This window comes from Bubalus bubalis, chromosome 5, assembly GCF_019923935.1.
Source record: "Bubalus bubalis isolate 160015118507 breed Murrah chromosome 5, NDDB_SH_1, whole genome shotgun sequence".
Lineage (NCBI taxonomy): Eukaryota > Metazoa > Chordata > Mammalia > Artiodactyla > Bovidae > Bubalus > Bubalus bubalis.
In genome coordinates this window covers 39,398,113-39,415,369 of record NC_059161.1, presented here as the reverse complement: position 1 = coordinate 39,415,369, position 17,257 = coordinate 39,398,113, and the positions used below count along the sequence as shown (strand labels likewise).

Below are 17,257 nucleotides of genomic sequence, written 5' to 3'. Positions count from 1 at the left end.
AGGTCCAATGTGCTAAAAAGGACATCACATCACATCTGTGGTCTTTCTACCAAAAGTCCATAGTCTGAATCATATCATGAGACAAACCCAGACATACATTAGACAAACCCAAACTGAGGGACATTCTACAAACCTGCTGGCCTTAACTCTTTAAAATGCCAGTGTATGAAAGATGAGGAAGAACTGTGGAATGTTTCAGAAAAAAAAAGAAGAACATTAAAGAGATAAGAGAACTGAATGCAATGTCTGAATTGGATCCTGAATCAGGCTGGGAAGGGGGACATTGCTGTAAAGAAGATTGAGATAGCTGGTGAAATTTGAATACAGGCTTTTTATCTGATTATGTTCTATCGATGTTGAATTCCCAAAAGCTTGTTTCTGTAACAGTTGTCCTTGTTATAGAAGAAACATGCTGAAATATTTAGGAGTGAAGGATCAAAATGTCTGCAATTAACTAGCAAACAGTAAAAAATGATGACCATCATCGTCATCATAATACATATATACATAAAGAGAGACAAAACTAAAGCAATTGTACAAAACAGCATGTGTAAATAATAGCACCTCTAGGGTTCTAAGTGCTCAGGAAGGAACGTGCGTGCATGGGTACTCAGTTACTCAGTTGAGTCTGGCTCTTCATGACCCCATGGGCTGTAGCCCTCCAGGCTTCTCTGTCCACAGGATTTTTCAGGCAAGAATACTGAAGTGGGTTGCCACAGGGGATCTTCCCAACCCAGGGATCGAACCCAGGTCTTCTGCATCAGCAGGCAGATTCCTTACGACTGAGCCATATCTAGGAAGGCCCTCTTTTCAACAAGGAAATCTGTGTAAATACACAGCTTGCCACCAGGGGGTGCTATCTTCTCGCCATCCCCAGGGGTGGTGGGATTTCAGCCAGGATTTCCAGCTGGAGCGATCAGAGTCCCTTCAAGACAGCAGAGGACTTGGGGGCCTCTGTTCCCCATGTGGGGCTTATGCGGGAAGGCGCTGAACCCCTCAACCCCATGGAGGGGTGATCCCCACTCCCCTCAGCCCTTGCCAGAGACAGGTGGAGTCCAGGATGCGGCATAGATCAACCCTGTCCCCTAGCCTTCACCCTAAACGTCCCCAGGCCCCTGTGGCTGGCCTTCTCTGGAAAAGATACTGGGGACTTTTTGTGCCTATGATGTAATGGTTTTACAAGCACCGAGAAAATGGGTCAGTGCAAGGTACACATGCTGTTGCAGAAGAAACAACAACACTGGCAACCCAAGGGCCCTGTGAAAGCCTCTTACCACAGAACTCCATCTGTGAGAAGTGAAGAGCCTGCCCAGGCCCTGAGTCTAGTCAGCTGACTTGGCAACTCCAGGGCTACCCCAGAAACCCACCTTGTGCTGGAGGGCTGACGAGCGCCAGGACGCCCTCCAGGGCTGGCGCTTCTGTGCAAGAGGCAACCCCATCTTCCCAGGGTGTTCCCAGCCCAGAAACTAGAAAGGGGTGGAATCGAAGCCCCGAGCTTTGCCTTTGCAGAGCTGTCCTTGAGCCCCCCCACCCCCCCGCCAAAGTTGGCCCTGTCTCGCGCCCTAGTCTCAGTCCTCACCCTCTGGCCCCATTCATTGCCCCCTCTGCCATCTCCCCATTGCCACACTGCCCCCCACCCCAGTCATTTCCCACCACCCACTCACTTGGGCCCTCCACCCATACCACCTCCTGGCATAGAACACAGAACACACCAGCCTTGTCATCTATGGCAGTCTCTGAATTCTGAGAGGCTGCCAGTTTCAGCTGGCCACAGGCCCAGACCCTGGATGGCCCATCGGCTCCTGCTGCCCCCCAGGGAAGGGGGGAGCGACAGCCAGGCCGTGCTCTGGGAGGGAAGGGGTTGTCAGAAAGGGGAGAGTGGGAGGGGGAAGCCCAAGGCCTGGGAGGGGGGCTTTTGGGTGGGGTTCCCCGGCAGGTTTGAGGCAGGGCAAGATGTCCACAGAGTGATGAGCTGTGTAACCAGAGTCGTGTGGCTCAGGCTTAGTGGCATCAAGATAAAGAGTGGCCTGAAACCTTCCCATTTCTAGATCTATTTTCAGGTTGGTTTGGTTTTCCCTACAAAACCTGGTAAATTTCACTTTCAGAAAGCCCCACCTGGTCACAGCTGCAGTTACAAGAGGCAGGCCACACCTGTAGGAGCCAAGAGTCCACAGCTGGGCGGCAGGCGGGAGGGATGGGAGGTGGAGGAGTCAGATCAGATGCAAAATACCCACAGGGCCGGAGCAGGGCAGAGCTGGGAGATGTGCCCCACCCCCACCCCAGAGCTCTCCACCTCTGTTACTCAAAGTGAGGTGCCTGACCCCAGCAGCATGGGCACCACTTGGGAATTTGCTTGAAATGCAGAATCCCAGGCCTCACCTAGACCTACCATCTATCCCATTTTACAGATGGGGAAACTGAGGCACAGAGTGGTTAAGCACCTTGCCTCAAGTCACACAGCTAGGCAGTATTAGAGCCAGAATTTGGCCATCTGGCACAGGCTCTTATCCACCAGGCTCTGCATCCCGAGTCCTGTTTGTTTAACCTCCAGCTCTACCCTCAGTACCCCAGCTCTTCCTCACCTCCTCCCCATCTGGACTTGCGAATGGCAGGCCAGGGTCTCCTTACATCCACCCCATCCCTCAACCCCCACTCATAGTGCAGAGGCCAGAGCGATGTTTTCCAAACACAGATCTGGTCTTCTCCCTTACACCCTGTTGAAGATGAGTAGAAAGCTTCCAACTAAACTATGGATAAAGCCCAGAGTCCTGACAGGGGCCCAAGAGACACTGCTGGACCAGCCCTGGCCATCTGGCCTGTGTACGCTCTTACTCCCTCCATCTTTCTAGCAGCCTTGTACATGTTGTTCCCCTGGGTCCAGCACACCTCAACTCTTCCTTCAGATTTCACGCATGCATACCTCTTCCCAGAGGACCCCCTCCCTGATCACCCCCATCCAGGCCAGGTCTCTGCAGGCTAGAACAAGATGTGGGCAAGTCTGTGTCCTTGCTGGAGGCTTTAGGGGAGAATCCATTTCCTTGTGTTAATAGTTAAGACTGAGGGCCCAAGATTTCTCTGGTGGTTCAGTGGTTGAGAATCTGCCTTGCAATGCAGGGGAAGTGGGTTTGATCCCTGGTCGGGAAACTAAGATCCCATATGCCATTGAGCTATTGAGCCCATGTGCCACAACTAGAGAGTCCGTGCACCACAGCTAAAGGTCCTGCATGATGCAACAAAGATCCAGAATGCTAAAACTAAGACCTGACTCAGCCAAAATTAAAAAAATTTGTTTAAAGACCGAGGACTTGTCTCTTTGCACACTTTCAACTAAGGTCGTTCCCAGCCTCTAAAGGCTGCTGGATTCCTTGGTTCATGGCCCCCTTCCTACATCTGCAAAGTGCACAATGCTAGGTCAAGTCCTTCTCCTGTAACATACGCCTCTCCTTCTGTGTCATCTCCCTCTAATGCAGCCAGGAAAGTTCCTCTGCGTTTAAGGACGCATGTGAGGACACTGGGCCCACCTGGAAAATCCCCATCTCAAGGTCTGTCCCCTTAATCACATCTCCAAAGTTCTCTTTGCCATCTGTTAGTCTCTCAGTCGTGTCTGACTCTTTGTGACCCCACAGACTGTAGCCTGCCAGGCTCCTCTGTCCATGGAATTCTCCAGGCAAAAAAACTGGAGTGGGTTGCCATGCCCTCCTTCAGGGCATCTTCCTGACCCAGGGGTTGAACACGGGTGTCTTTTGCTATATAAGGTTCCAGGGATTAGGTTACAGATGTTCTGACCACAGCCCTGCTCCTAAGTAACCCACTAGGCTATTCTGCCAACAGGTTGAGCTTTGTAAGTCTGCTAGTCCTGGGGGCGAAGAGCCGACTCCTCATTGAGAAAGACTCTGATAATAGGAAATATTGAAGGCAAAAGGAGAAGGGGACGTCCGAGGATGAGATGGTTAGATAGCGTCACCGACTCAATGGACATGAGTTTGAGCAAACTCCAGGAGATCGTGAAGGACAGGGGAGCCTGGCGTGCTGCAGTCCATAGGGTCACAAAGAGTCGGACACAACTTAGTGACTGAAAAACAACAATCCTGGGTGCCCTAAACCCTTCCCTCGACCCTGAAGGTTCATGTGAGGTCCAGACCAAGAGACCACGTGAAACTGCAGTCATCCTCCTCCCGGACCTCAAACACACCCACAGTCTGGCCCTGCCCTGGCCCTGGCACTATTCCTCACAGCTGTCACATCTAAGAACAAGATCCGGTTCCTACCTCTGGTCTCCAGGGAGCTGAGGGGGAGTGTGTATGGCTCCATGCATCCTGGCCCCATAGCTGCACTGGGAGTGTGGTGTTGTGGTCACTGGACAATCAAGTAAGTCCCCATGATGACTTTTTGGAAGAGGAGAACTTCCATTTTTAGTTTTGGGTTTTACTTTTTTTTTTAAAGGATTCTTGACAGGCGGGCATCCTAAGTAAAAGGCTTCACAGAAGCAAAAGTACCAAGGCTGGAAGGAGCAGAGCTGTGGGGCACTCAGTGATTCGATGGGCTGGACAGTGGGAGCAGAAGGACGGGAGGCCCGGAACTCAGGACCAGATATCTGCACTGAACTCTTCCTTTCCCACATTGCGTTCCAGCAAACACTGTTTCCACGGGATGTCAGCAGGGTACAAGAAAAATCAAAACCAAAATGCAGAGAATCACTGCATTCCATTTGAGATGTTTCTCCAAGCCTTTTATCTCCTGACTTGCTCTCTGATTCTCCAAGGAAAGGTTGGGAACGGGGGTGGGGAGAGACGGGTGCAGAGAGACAAACTGTTTCCCAAACTCAGTTGGCTAGAGAACCCTGGCCTCATGGGACGACTATTCTCTGGAAGTGACTTTGGGAAATGTGGCCTTGGGGCAATAGGGAGCCACTGAAGGTTGCAGAGCAGCTAATACGCAAGGTGATGGACAGGGCAGAGGCAAGTAACATAACCAAGATCTGGCCTGGAGTCCCAATTCTGCAACGTCTTACTCTTCACTTCCTATTGATGCTCCTCCTGCCCAAGTGAAGCCCCAGGCCAGCCAGGTGAGCCTGTTGCTCAGATGAGAGCCTTCCTGAAAGTTCTGGGTCTGCAGCAAGTGTCTGAGATGCACACTCGGCTGTACCTAAGACATGATAAGATCCACCTCAGCCCTGGAATAACAGTCCCCAGAAGCACCAGCCACCAAGCGGCACCGGCAGTACCAAGGAAACTTCGATGGTGTTAATGAGGAAGGATGTGATGGTGGTGAGGGTCAAAGATGGGGTACTTTGGCTTTCTTCCCCTTCTTGGAGGTGCCCTACCCTGGCATCAGCCTACCTGCCTAGAAGGGGCCAGCAGGTTTCCTTGCCCTTCTGCTTCCTACCAGCTTACATGTGGGGGAGGCCAGTGCCAGCCTCCACTGACTGTTGGGATAGAGAGAACCCTTGGCGCCCCTGACCTGACTCAGCAGTAGAGACAGCACATGTCCTGGGTGGAAAGTGAAGGTTTGGTTTATGGGTTTCATGGAGCTGCAGGATTGGAACCATCTCAGGGGACCATGCCCTCCCCTGAACCACATGGGGTTTGCAGAAGGTAGTGAAATGAGGCCGTGGATGATGCCTTTGGGAGTCCTCAGCCCCCAGGGGTTCAAAGGCCCCCACATGAAACCTGCTGATGGAGCTTCAAAAGCAAGCCCTGGGCCCACCCCGAACACCCATGCTGCCATGCCATCTGACCTGGATGTTTGTGAGGACATTGACATCATCCATGGGGCAGAACCTGTTGTCCCAGGCTCTGCGGCCTGGCCACCTCCTCCCTCCCTCCAAAAGCTTTTCCCCATCAATCCAGGTGGAGGTGAGGATGGGCCCCTGTGGGCTCTCGCAAACCTGGACAGTTCTTCACACAGTACTGATGGCATTCCCCCGCCCCATGTCCCACTTCCCACGCTGCCACCCCGGAGGGCAGGGACTGTAACTGGTTCACCTTCATCCTGCTTCCATGATGCCTAGCATACAACAGGAACTTAATAACGGCTTACCTCTCACAAGGCCTCACCACATTCCAGGAGCTGCTCTCAGCACCTCTCCTCTACTATCCCGTATAATCTTCCAACAGTCTTATAAGATAGCTACTATGATCATCCCAATTCTACGGATAGGGAAGTTGAGGCCCAGATGAGTGACTTACCCTGCCCAAGAGCATCACGTGGTAAGTGTCAGAAGCAGAATATAAACTTGGCAGGCTGACCCTTAGCCATGATGCTGTGTGTGTGTGTGTGTGTGTGTGTGCAGTCACTCAGTCATGTCTGACTCTTTGTGACCCCATGGACTGTAGCCCGCCATGTTCTTCTGTCCATGGGATTTTCCAGGCAAGAACACTGGAGTGGGTTGCCATTTCCTTTTCCAAGGAATCTTCCTGACCCAGGGATCGAACCTGCGTCTCCTCGGTCTCCTGCATTGCAGGTGGATTCTCTACCCACTGAGCCATCAGGGAAGCCCAAACATGATGCTCTATTGCCTCTCAAAAAAGACTTGACAGATTAGGAGTTTTAGTAAAATAGGTGAAGGGGATTAAAAAGTACAAACTTCCAGTTATAAAATTAATAAGCCATGTGGATGTAATGTACAGCATAGGGACTATATTGTCAATATTTGTCAATAATATTGTAATATTGGTAACAGATGGTTACTAGATATTGTGATGCTTGATTCATTAAGTATATAAATGTCAAATCACTATGTTGTACGAAGTAAAGTGAAAGTCACTCAGTCATGTCCGACTCTTTGTGACCCCATGGACTATGTAGTCCATGGAATTCTCCAGGCCTGAATACTGGAGTGGGTAGCTTTCCCTTCTCCAGAAGATCTTTCCAACCCAGAGATTGAACCAAGGTCTCCCGCATTGCAGATGGGTTGTTTACCAGCTGAGCCACAAGCGAAGCCCAAGAATATTGGAATGGGTAGCCTATCCCTTCTCCAACGGATCTTCCTGAGCCAGGAATTGAACCAGGGTCTCTCCTGCATTGCAGGTGCTCTCTTTACCAACTGAGTTATCAGGGAAGCCCTCACTATGTCGTATACCTGGAACTAATAAAATATAGTATGCCAACTATACTTCAATTTTTAAAAAGACAACATGAAGGATGCGGTAGGTGAAATAATGATCTTCAAAAATGTCCATGTCCTCCAACAACTTAAATGTCCATCGCTTCCACTGCAGGAGGTGCCAAGTTTGATCCCTGGTAGGGGAACTAAGATTCCAGATGCCACACAGAGCAGTCAAAAAAATAAAGTGTAACCAAATGAATGGGCTTCCCTGGTAGCTCAGAAAGTAAAGAATCTGCCTGCCCTACAAGAGACCTGGGTTGAATCCCTGGGTGGGAAAGATCCCCTGGAGGAGGAAATGGCAATCCACTCCAGTATTCTTGCCTGGAGAATCCCATGGACAGAGTAGCCTGGCAGGCTACAGTCCACAGGGGTCACAAAAGAGACTGAGCAGCTAACAAGACAAACGGAAGACCCTACCTTTGGGTTGGGATGAATCAACAGGGCAACATAGTGGCCCCCAAAAGATGTGGGGTCTTAGCCCACATCAGTAGAGAAGCAGGGCGGCTCCACGGAAGGAGGGTTGATGCTCCCAGGTCCCCCTGAGCCCAGGCAACAGCGGGAACTGTGAAGTCATCTCTGGTGCCAGAGCCCCAGATCAGGGGCCTGAGCTCTGCAGAGCTCCTGATTCCAACCCTCAACTCCCATTTGACGCTCGGATGTGGGCAAAACAGAACTCCTGCTTCTCTCCAAAACACTCTTCTCTATCCACGTCCAGTTTTCCCACCTCCATAAATGATACCGCCACTCAACCAGGGATGGAGCCTGCAAATCTGGACAGAACTCCCCATTCCCATCTTGCCCTCTGCACTCACACCCAATCCATCTGTGGTTCCTATGGATTCTAGCTCCAAAGTACATTTCTGTTTTCACATCTCCCCTGGACCACAGCAACAGCCTGGCTCCTGTTCCTCCCCCAGCAGCCAGAAGGAACTTTAAAATGTATGCAATGTCATTCCTCCACCTCGCAAAACCCTCCAGCCACAGAAGTGTGTGTTATCCTCTACTTCCCCACCACCCTCCCATGCCATCCCCTGCCACACACGTGGCCTCCTTCCTGTTCCTCCAACTTTCACTCCTCTATGTGACCCCACCTCCTAGGGAGAGACCGTCCTGCTTTCCCCACCTGGGGTAGCTGCCATTCTCACTCTAAGGTTAGAATTCTCTCCACTGCAAGGGGCACCGTCTGGTCACTGTCTGTCAGTCTGGTGGAATGTTAGTTTCACGAGGCAGAGACCTGCGGAGCTGACCCGGAGGCAGCTACAGCATCCAGAACACTCCCTGGCGTACAGTTGTTCAGTCGCTAAGCCGTGTCCGACTCTTTGTGACCCCACAGGCTGCAGCACACCGTGCTTCCCTGTCCTTCACTGTCTCCCGGAGTTTGCTCAGATTCATGTCCGTTGAGTTGGTGATGCTATCTAACCATTCTATCCTCTGCTGCCCCCTTCTCCTTTTGCCTTCAGTCTTTCCCAGCATCAGGGTCTCTTCCAGCGAATCGGCTCTTCGCATCAGGTGACCAAATTATTGGAGCTTCAGCATCAGTCCTTTCAATGAATATTCAGGGTTGATTTCTTTTAGGATTGACTATAAATATTAGTGGGATGGATGAATTGCTAAAAGCGGGCTTGGGGCCCATACCATGTGAGAAATACATGTTGGAGACCCTGGGTGGAGTGACTGACCAGGAGACCTCAGAGGCCAGGGTCGCAGTCTTCATCTCACTGGAAGAAATTTCTGAGAAAGGTGGACACATCTTGGTTACATAGCCCCAGTTTCCAGAACCAGGATCGATGGGCAAACACTTTGAAGAGATAGACTTCAGCTTATCCTAGAGAACTTCTCGATGCCAGAGTGACGCAGGGTGGCATAAGGTGCCTGGGGAGGAAGGAAGGGAGCACCCTGTCCCCAGAGGCCTATGAGAAGCTGAGTGATTACCGGGAACAGCCTGGGACAAAAGCCCTGGAGCCAGGCCTGGCACCAAGCAGCTGCTCCTTTAAGATTTTTCTGAATGAGTGAATACTTGGATGGGCCTGAAGAGTTAGGCACTTATTGGGCAGTTGGACTGATTGGCATATTAAAGACCCTCTCCACCAGCAAGGCCACTGAGAATGCCTAGGTTCTCGACCCTAGGCAGCGAAGACTCTAGAACGAAGCTCCTCCCCTCATCCCAACAGCCCCTGGCAGGAAGGGGAAGAGAGAGTGAAGCTGGAGGACCAGCTTTGCCTGGAGCTGCCTTTTTGGACTGTCTGCCCATAGCGTCAGGGTCTCTGGTCCTACTTTGACTTGACCAGTCCTGAAACGGTGGGCAAGACCCTCCCCTGCCTCTGAGCCTCCACATCCTTGTTTGGAAAATGGGGACCGTGGTCCCAGACAAGCCACCAGCAGGGTCAGGGCGCCCAGGACTGAAGAAGACCACATGCGGTCCAAGCTGGACTTAACTAACCAACCGTGCCAAGGACCCTCAAGCCTCCCGGGGCTCCCCTAAGACATCCCTTGGCTTCATTTTCCTTCTAATAATGTTCCTGGAGGTGAAGGGAGGGTTGAGGAAGGTGTTTATAAGTCTAAGCATGAATCACAACTCAAGAAACGAGGCGAGGTCAGATATGAGTGGGAGCAGAAGCAGAAACTTACAGTAAACGCTCTCCTTCTCCCAGCACTGACGGCTCTCGAGCTGAGTAAAGCTCCCCCGCCATCTCCTGTCAGCCCAGGCCTCCTTCTGAGGAAGACCAGCTGGCATCTCCTTCCACTTTTTCACATCAGGGGCCCCTCTCCGGTTCCCCTCCTCCTGGTAGAGAGTGGATTTCTGCCCCCCAGGCAGAACTGGTACAGCCCTTGCCAAGACAAAACCAGAAAGTCTGTCCTGCACCCCCCTCCTGCTGGTACACCCGGGTCAGCACCCCCTCTATGGGGTCCGAGCTGAACTCTGGAGACCCCAGTGGGAGGCGTGAGAACCTGCCTCAGCAGGATGGCTAAGTCAGCGCAGAGGTCCGAAGGAGCTGGGATGGTGAGGTACAGGTCTGGGAGGGAGGCTGGCTGTAGCCTCAGCGCTGGCCTGGAGGAGGATGGGGGAGGCAGAGCTCCTGAAAAGGCCTTGGACCTTCCTGCCCCTGGCCCCCCTCCCCTGACACCTCGATGAAAGGATAGAGAAGTTGGGGAGGCTTTCCGGGTAATGAATTGTACTCTCACCAGAATAATCCTGGATCACATTACAAAATCGCATGTGGGGAGGCCTTAGGGTGAAGCATCGGAGGCTAAATCTTTTTCTCAGAAGGTGACACACAGCAAGAAAGCCTTCTTGCTTCAGAGATTCAACCACAAAATGATGGGGTCTAAACCAGAGGGCAAAGAAAAAAAGGACTTTAATGTTCGAGCCCTGATTCAAGCCCTTTTAAATAATGAACTTTCCAAGTTTTTATTGGGGCAATAGAGGTGGAAGAAGGCTAGAAGGTGGGGGGAGTACTGAGATGGGCAGGCAGCTCTGCCCCCAGTGGCACCCCAAATCCTGCCCAGAAATGACCCATGTCTGAGTGCCCGACAGACCAGGGACACTCAGCCTCCTGGGTCGGCGGGAAATGCAAATAAACACAGCAAGGATATGGCCCTCTCCATCGGTCACAGTGACAGAAATAAAAACTCTGATAAGATCAAAAGTCGGTTGGGATGTGGGGAAGTCACTAATCTACTCTCAAACCCTGCTGGCGGGAGACCAAAGTGTCTAGTCGCCCTGGGAGGCAATTCTGTGGTATCTTTTCATTTGAATGCATTTTCACCCTGCGCCTCAATCCACTCTTCTCAGCTTCTTCTCTGAGTAAGAAGCACGCATGTTCCCCAAAGCATCCACATGGGGCTGTATGTTGCAACAGCAAGCAAACAAACAAAAAACAATGATGGAAACCTTACTACCCATCCATCAGGGACAGACGTTAATAAACTATGGAGCCCCCTACCCTTTTGGTAGAATACTAGATGGCATTTTGAAAGATAAGTGGAGGATCTGTAAGTATTCACGTGGAAAGCTCTCCAAGACATATACTGCAGACATGGTAAAAGCCAAATGAAGAAAGAGCTAAATGTTCCATATGGTATAGTATATGGGAAACCTGATATTTTTTATAAAATAGATATAATGGGGACATGCATTTATAAAGCTCTGGTGGCATTAGTGGTAAAGAACCCACCTGGCAATGCAGGAGACCTAAGAGACTTGAGTTTAATCCCTGGGTCAGGAAGATCCCCTGGAGGAGGACATGGCAACCCATTTCAGTATTGAGTAGATTCTCTTGCCTAGAGAATCCCATCGACAGAGGAGCCTGGCCAGCTACAGTCCATGGAGTCACAAAGAGTTGGACATGACCGAAGTGACTTAGCATGCATACACAGCTCGCAGAGGAAACACCAAAGCCATAATGGTGGCTACATCTTCAAAGGAATCAGGATAAAGAGACGCCCAATAATTTAGCTTTATCTGTAAGATTTTCCCTTCATGGATCACAGCCTTGTCATGGCAAAGGGGCTTGTGCAACTCAATGAAACTATGAGCCATGCCTTGCAGGGCTACCCAAGATGGACGGGTCATAGTGAAGAGTTCTGACAAAACACAGTCCGCTGCAGGAGAAAATGGCAAACCACTCCAGTATTCTTGCCAAGAGTACCCCATGAACAGTATGCTTTTTTTTTTGCATTGAGGATATATTCATTTATCCCTTGTGTAATTAATAAGTAAATAATAAACCTATTATTTTTTAATTTAAAGGGTCATTTCACTTTATAGAAAGGGAAGACATGAGTGCCAGCCACAAATGGCTAGCAACCTCCCCCAGCCCTTCTCACAGTCCTTCCTTCCCTTTAACCTCGCCAAGACCTTAACGCTCCAGACTTTCACCCTCCCCCAGGTTATCAGCAGAGGACTTGGAGGGCTGGGAGGGGGTTCTCTAGCCAGGGCCTCTGGCTAGCATAACGTATAATGCTGTCAGCTGCATGCGCCTGCCCTCTGATGTGTGTGTGTGTGTGTGTGTGTGTGTGTGTATGTGGCGGAGGGGAAATGTTTCACATTGCCCTATTGAAGATCGAAGGGGGCAGCTGCTTGTGCACTTTCCCACCTACACGTTCCCTCCTTCAGCCTGATGCCCACTCCACATCCCTCCTCCTGTAGGATTAAAGTGGGGGCTCGCCCCTCCCCCAACACACTGTTGTTGCTTCTGCCTCTGCCCTCTGTACCAATATACAGCATGCACTCACCAACACCTACTGTGTTCTATGCAGAAGTCCACTAGGACCTCTGTCTCATCTTCAAACCCTGCACTCAGTGCTTAGGCGGCAGACCATGTCTGATTAATCTGAGTTCTCCCCCACCTCGTGCCTCTCTGGGTGCTGGCCACTGGTAAGTGCTCAATTTTCCTAAAGCAGTCCCCAGATTCAGTACTGGGGCTTCCCACAACAGACGGTCACTCCACTTCTGACCTTTTTCCAGGGATGGACACCCACCACATGCTCCAGAGCAAGAAATCCACGTGAGTTGGTTGGCTGGACAAGTGCAGGAAAAGCTGATCTGGCTGGTCTGACCCCCTCCCCCTGCTTCTCACTCACACCCAACTCTCCCTCCCTTTCTAGACCCATAAAGAGACTGAATACCAACCTCTTCTGGTCAAAGGAGACCCCTACCTGTCCTGCCCAGACAAGCACAGGCCTCACTTGATCTACCCAGGACCCCCACTCACAAACAACCCATCTCCTGCAGGCAGCCTCCTCTGCTCATTTATATTAAATGAATGAATGAATGAACCATCCTAGCACCCTGGAAGGGTGGGAGAAAACGCCCCCACTAGCCTGTCAGCTAACCGCTCACCTATGAATACTTGCAGATTCGGGACCCCCCGCCGCACCCCCATTATCACCTGTGGCCCCTCACTCCGCCTGGTCAGGGAATGAGGTGTGGCGCGCCCCTGTTCTCCCCCTTCGTCCCACCAGCCCTACACTGTCCGGACTCAGGGCAGCGATGGCAAGAAAGGGGCTCCGGGTCGCTCATTGGCGTCTCTCCAGGATCCTGTCACCCTCTTACCTGCGGGAAGGCTCGGAGCGCCCCCAGGAGCAACAGACCAAGCACAGCGCGGAGGGCGCGCATCCCGGGGCCGGGGCGGAGGACTGGGCTCGCAGCCCGCGCCCACCAGCTCAGCCTGGGTGGCGCGCTGCGCCCACGTGTGGTGCCAGAGACCAGGAGCCGCGCAAGCGCGGGCGGACCTCGCAGACCCTCGGCGCACCTCGCAGGCCCCAACCGCACGCTGCGAAGTCACTTCAAAAGAGGACGCTCCTTCTCCGAAGTTTCAGCCTTAACCTTTCCCTTCCACCACCACCCGAGGCGCACTAGGTACCCAGTTCCTGTTTCCAGGAACGCAGCTACTTAGCGGTCAAGACAAATGGGAGAACACACGTGCAGAGATGACTCAGGAAAGCCACACTCGCCTTTTGCTGTTTGAATGGCCCGCCCCGGATTTGACAGACCCGGGGCGTCCTGCTGCTTCAGGGTAGGGGGTGTTGCCCAGCCCAGCTGGGCTGAGGGGCGGGGAGAGCGGCTCCCGCCCCTGGCTGGGGGGTGGGGGTAGGGACTCAGGAGATTGGGAGACTCCAGTGGGTCTCAAGCGTCCCAGAGAAGGGCGAAACCGAGTAGGCTCCTGCTCTGGACACTCTAATCAACCCAGACCTTCTCTCCTGACCTGGGAATTCTTTGGAAAGGAGCCCTGGAATCTGCACAGAAAGCCACCGTTAACCGTTCACCACCATTCATAAATGTTCGCTGGGAAATGAATCAGTAAAAAGATGGAGGGGCGGATGCGTGGGTGGGAGGAGGGTGGATGCATGGCTGAGTGGGAGGGTGGGTTGTGGGTGTATAGATGGCTATTTAGACAGACTGACGGTTGGAGGGACTGATGGAGAAAAGAATAGACATTCAGTTATCAAACCACAGGTGTTTCCCTGCCCCCTGAAAGTTTTCTGCCTAGAGGAGGAGCCTAACACTCTTCCCTAAAAGAAAGACAATGTGCAAACCTCATTCCAATAAGTTCTCATTTGCGGCAGTTGATTTTCCCTTCCAGAGCTTCTGTGTTGCAAGGCATAAGGCCCTGTCTTCCAGAAATACCTCCATCTCCTTGGCCCACCAACAGTCATCTCCCATCAGGACTCTCCCAACAAAGTCCCCACAACCCTCCTTGAACTCCTGGATTCCCCTTAAAAAAGGGGATAGGAATGCCTATACTGTGCGCCCTCCCTGGAGACCCACTTCTGGGCTCTCCCCAGACACAATGGGCCCAGTGTCCTGGGATGTTTGAGTTGGGATTGTGTTAAACGATTAAGTAAGAAATTATGAAAGTGACCCCATGACATTCACAGAACCAGGCAAGTGCAAGAGCAGCCCAGGACGCCTACTCCCCAGTCCAGAGCTCGCTATGTAGAAGAGCTGGTGCTCTGCATAAATAAATACTTGTTAAACACACATGCACAAATAATAACATCAAAACGGCTGACATTCAGGGAAACACAAATGAACGTTAATTACAAGCTTGAAAATTCCACCTTTCTAGCAATTGGAGAGATGCAAATTAAAGCAAATTTGGATACTTTTTTAGACTTATTAAGTCATCCGGGTTTTTTTTTTCTCCTTTATAAAAACAACTTTGGTAAAGTCCAACCCCAAAGTTGTGGTGAAACCAGAATACACATTCATATTCTGCTAGTAAATGCTACAACCTCTTTCAGAAAGCAATATGGCAATGCTTTAACAAAAGCCACCCTCCCCCAAAAAAGTTTACAACTTCTGGCTCAGTAATTTAATTCTAGTAAAGAAAGACTAAGAAAATAGTTGAACTATAAAAATAAAAAAACTATAAACACGGTCACTTTTCTTAAACCATTATTTGTAAATCTTGGAAATACCCTAGTAATCACAACAGGGAATAGTTAAGGAAACTGTGGTCTACACATTTAATGGAATACTACACACCCATCAAAAAAACTGTAAGCCCGAGCAAAAAGACAAGTCCATCAAAAATGATAATTATAGTGATGCTGTGGAAGCATGTCTTTCCCTCCAGTCCTTCCCCTCCTTGGAGAGAAAGGGACCCTTAATCAAGTCTCCTCCTCGGAGTGGGAGGGGTGCTTCTCAAATTGCGTCATTTACTTATTGTAATAATAATAGCTGTCTTTGAGCACTACTTTTTGCTAAGAGTTTTCAGACTGTTCCTTGAATCCTCAGGGAAACTTCATGAAGATTCAATGTTTGTGCCCATTCTGCGGGTGAGAAACTGAGACAAGAGCAGTGAATCCATGAAGCCAGGGTTCCCTGCCCCAACTGACTTGGTCCTAAGGTTTGGGACACACCTCCGTGAGACTCATGTCTGTCTTCAGAACCTGCTCCAGTGCCACCACCCTCTCTTAGTAGCTTTCCTGGCACTGATCCCTCCCCTCCCCCAGCCATCTTCCCAGTCACAAAGGCGGTTTCTGTCGTTTTTTTGGTATCTCAATTCTAGAACTGATCTCACTGTGTCATGACTGTAATGACTGATTCGAGTATCCATCTGACCCAGGAAACTGGGGGCTCCCAGAGCACCAGGATGTCCTGGGAAACCTAATACAGAGCCAAGCTCAGGGCCGCCAGCCAATGACCAGCCAGCCCAGGGAATGGCACAATCTGTGGCCAGGTAATAGGCTGGGTACCAGGAGAGGGTGGAGTGGGGGGTCAGGGGAGAAATTGCAGCCCCCTAGGAAAATGGCAACTTGGGGGACTCTGGTGAGCAGGCATTGGCCAGACCTGAGTCCCTGTCCTCTGTAGGTTTTAGACGGTTCGCGAACCCATGAACGCGTGTGAAAGTGCTTTGAAGAGCAGGAGGGGAAGTCCCGAGGGCCCAGGCGAGGCATAACAGCGGGTCCTGTTGTGGGATCGCGGGGAGGGCTGGGGGGCGGCCCCACCAGATCGAGCTGTGGAAGCCAGGCCCCTAGGCCTGCAGGAGGCAGGAAGGTGCACAGCGCTGCCAGGACCATCTCATCTCAGAGGAAGGGGGTGGGAGGCAGGTGCAGCAGGAAGCTCTCTGCAAGGGACCGGGAACCTGTGTCACCAAAGGGATGCTGAGCAAGACACAAGGTTCCGACTCGGTTCAGGAAACTCAGGGACTTCCCCAACAGCTGGGAACCCCAGCCCCAAATGGCCCCAAAATACCCTCAGCAGATGAAGGGATTCTTTCTGTCGCAGGCGGCAGCAGGCAGGTAGAAGGCTGAAAGTTGGGGCCAAGGGAGAGGTAGAAAGTCTGGGCCTTTCTTTGACTGGCACAGGTACTTCTGAGTCCCTTTCTTGAGAGCAGTGGTGAAGGTGGGGCTTCATTTGGGGGCTTCTCTGGCGGGACCTTCATGTCAAGCTGCCTTGCTTGAACTCAAGCCCCCAGAGCTCTGCCGTCCTAAAGGCCCAGAACTAGCTAGACCCTGGGGGCTCAGCTCCAGCCCCTTAGAGGGTGGTAAGAAGTGGCGGAGTTCAGGCCTCGGTGTTGGGAGAAAATAGTAGGGGCTCCCAGCTGGCTAGGGGAACCCCAGCAACACATACCCACAGGCAGGATACCCAGGCCCTTGGCCAGACATTTAAGCCTGGCAGCAAGGTTTTATTCAAGTCAATATTGCTATCTCCACTTCACAGATGAACAAACACAGAGTCGTTCAGTAACTTGCCTGAGGTCACACAGCTTGAGATTGGCAGGGCTGAAAGTTGGCTCCAGTCCCCTTTCAAGGCTCTGCTGCCCTCTGTTCTCTCTCTAGGCCCCTGTTTCTCCAGGAGAAAGAGCACTGGTAACGGGAGTCCTAACCTGCCCATGTGACTGTGGGCATGCTGTTCTTTTCTCTATAGTTATCTATCTCTGTGTACCACAGACCTTAGGAGCTGAAAATAACAAACGTTGCATCCCACTCTTTCTGGGGAGCAGCAATTTGGGAAAGACTGGACAGGGTGACTTTCTAACATCAAATGTCAACTGGGGCTGTAGTCATCTGAAAAGCTTGACTAAGGCTTCCAAGATGAGCCACTCACATGGCTGTGGGCAGGAGCCTCAGCCGCACAGGGCTGCTTGGGTGTCTTCCCAACATGGCGGCCGGCCTCCTCCAGAGCAAGTGGTTCCAAGG

The 17,257-nt window shown here is 51.5% G+C and overlaps 1 protein-coding gene across 2 annotated transcripts in view; it reads right to left on the bottom strand.

Moving 5' to 3' along the window:
* TNFRSF8 (TNF receptor superfamily member 8) overlaps window positions 1-13,609 on the bottom strand; it is a 73,954-nt gene extending 60,345 nt beyond the window's left edge. Inside the window, exon 1 of one of the 2 annotated variants that reach the window (XM_025285908.2) lies at window positions 13,164-13,609. In XM_025285908.2, the coding sequence (XP_025141693.1) occupies window positions 13,164-13,226 (63 nt within the window). In that variant the 5' untranslated portion in view covers window positions 13,227-13,609. The remainder of the gene's footprint in view (window positions 1-13,163) is intronic. The other variant, XM_006076783.3, reaches the window with a different exon arrangement.
* Between the last annotated feature and the right edge of the window lie 3,648 nt (window positions 13,610-17,257).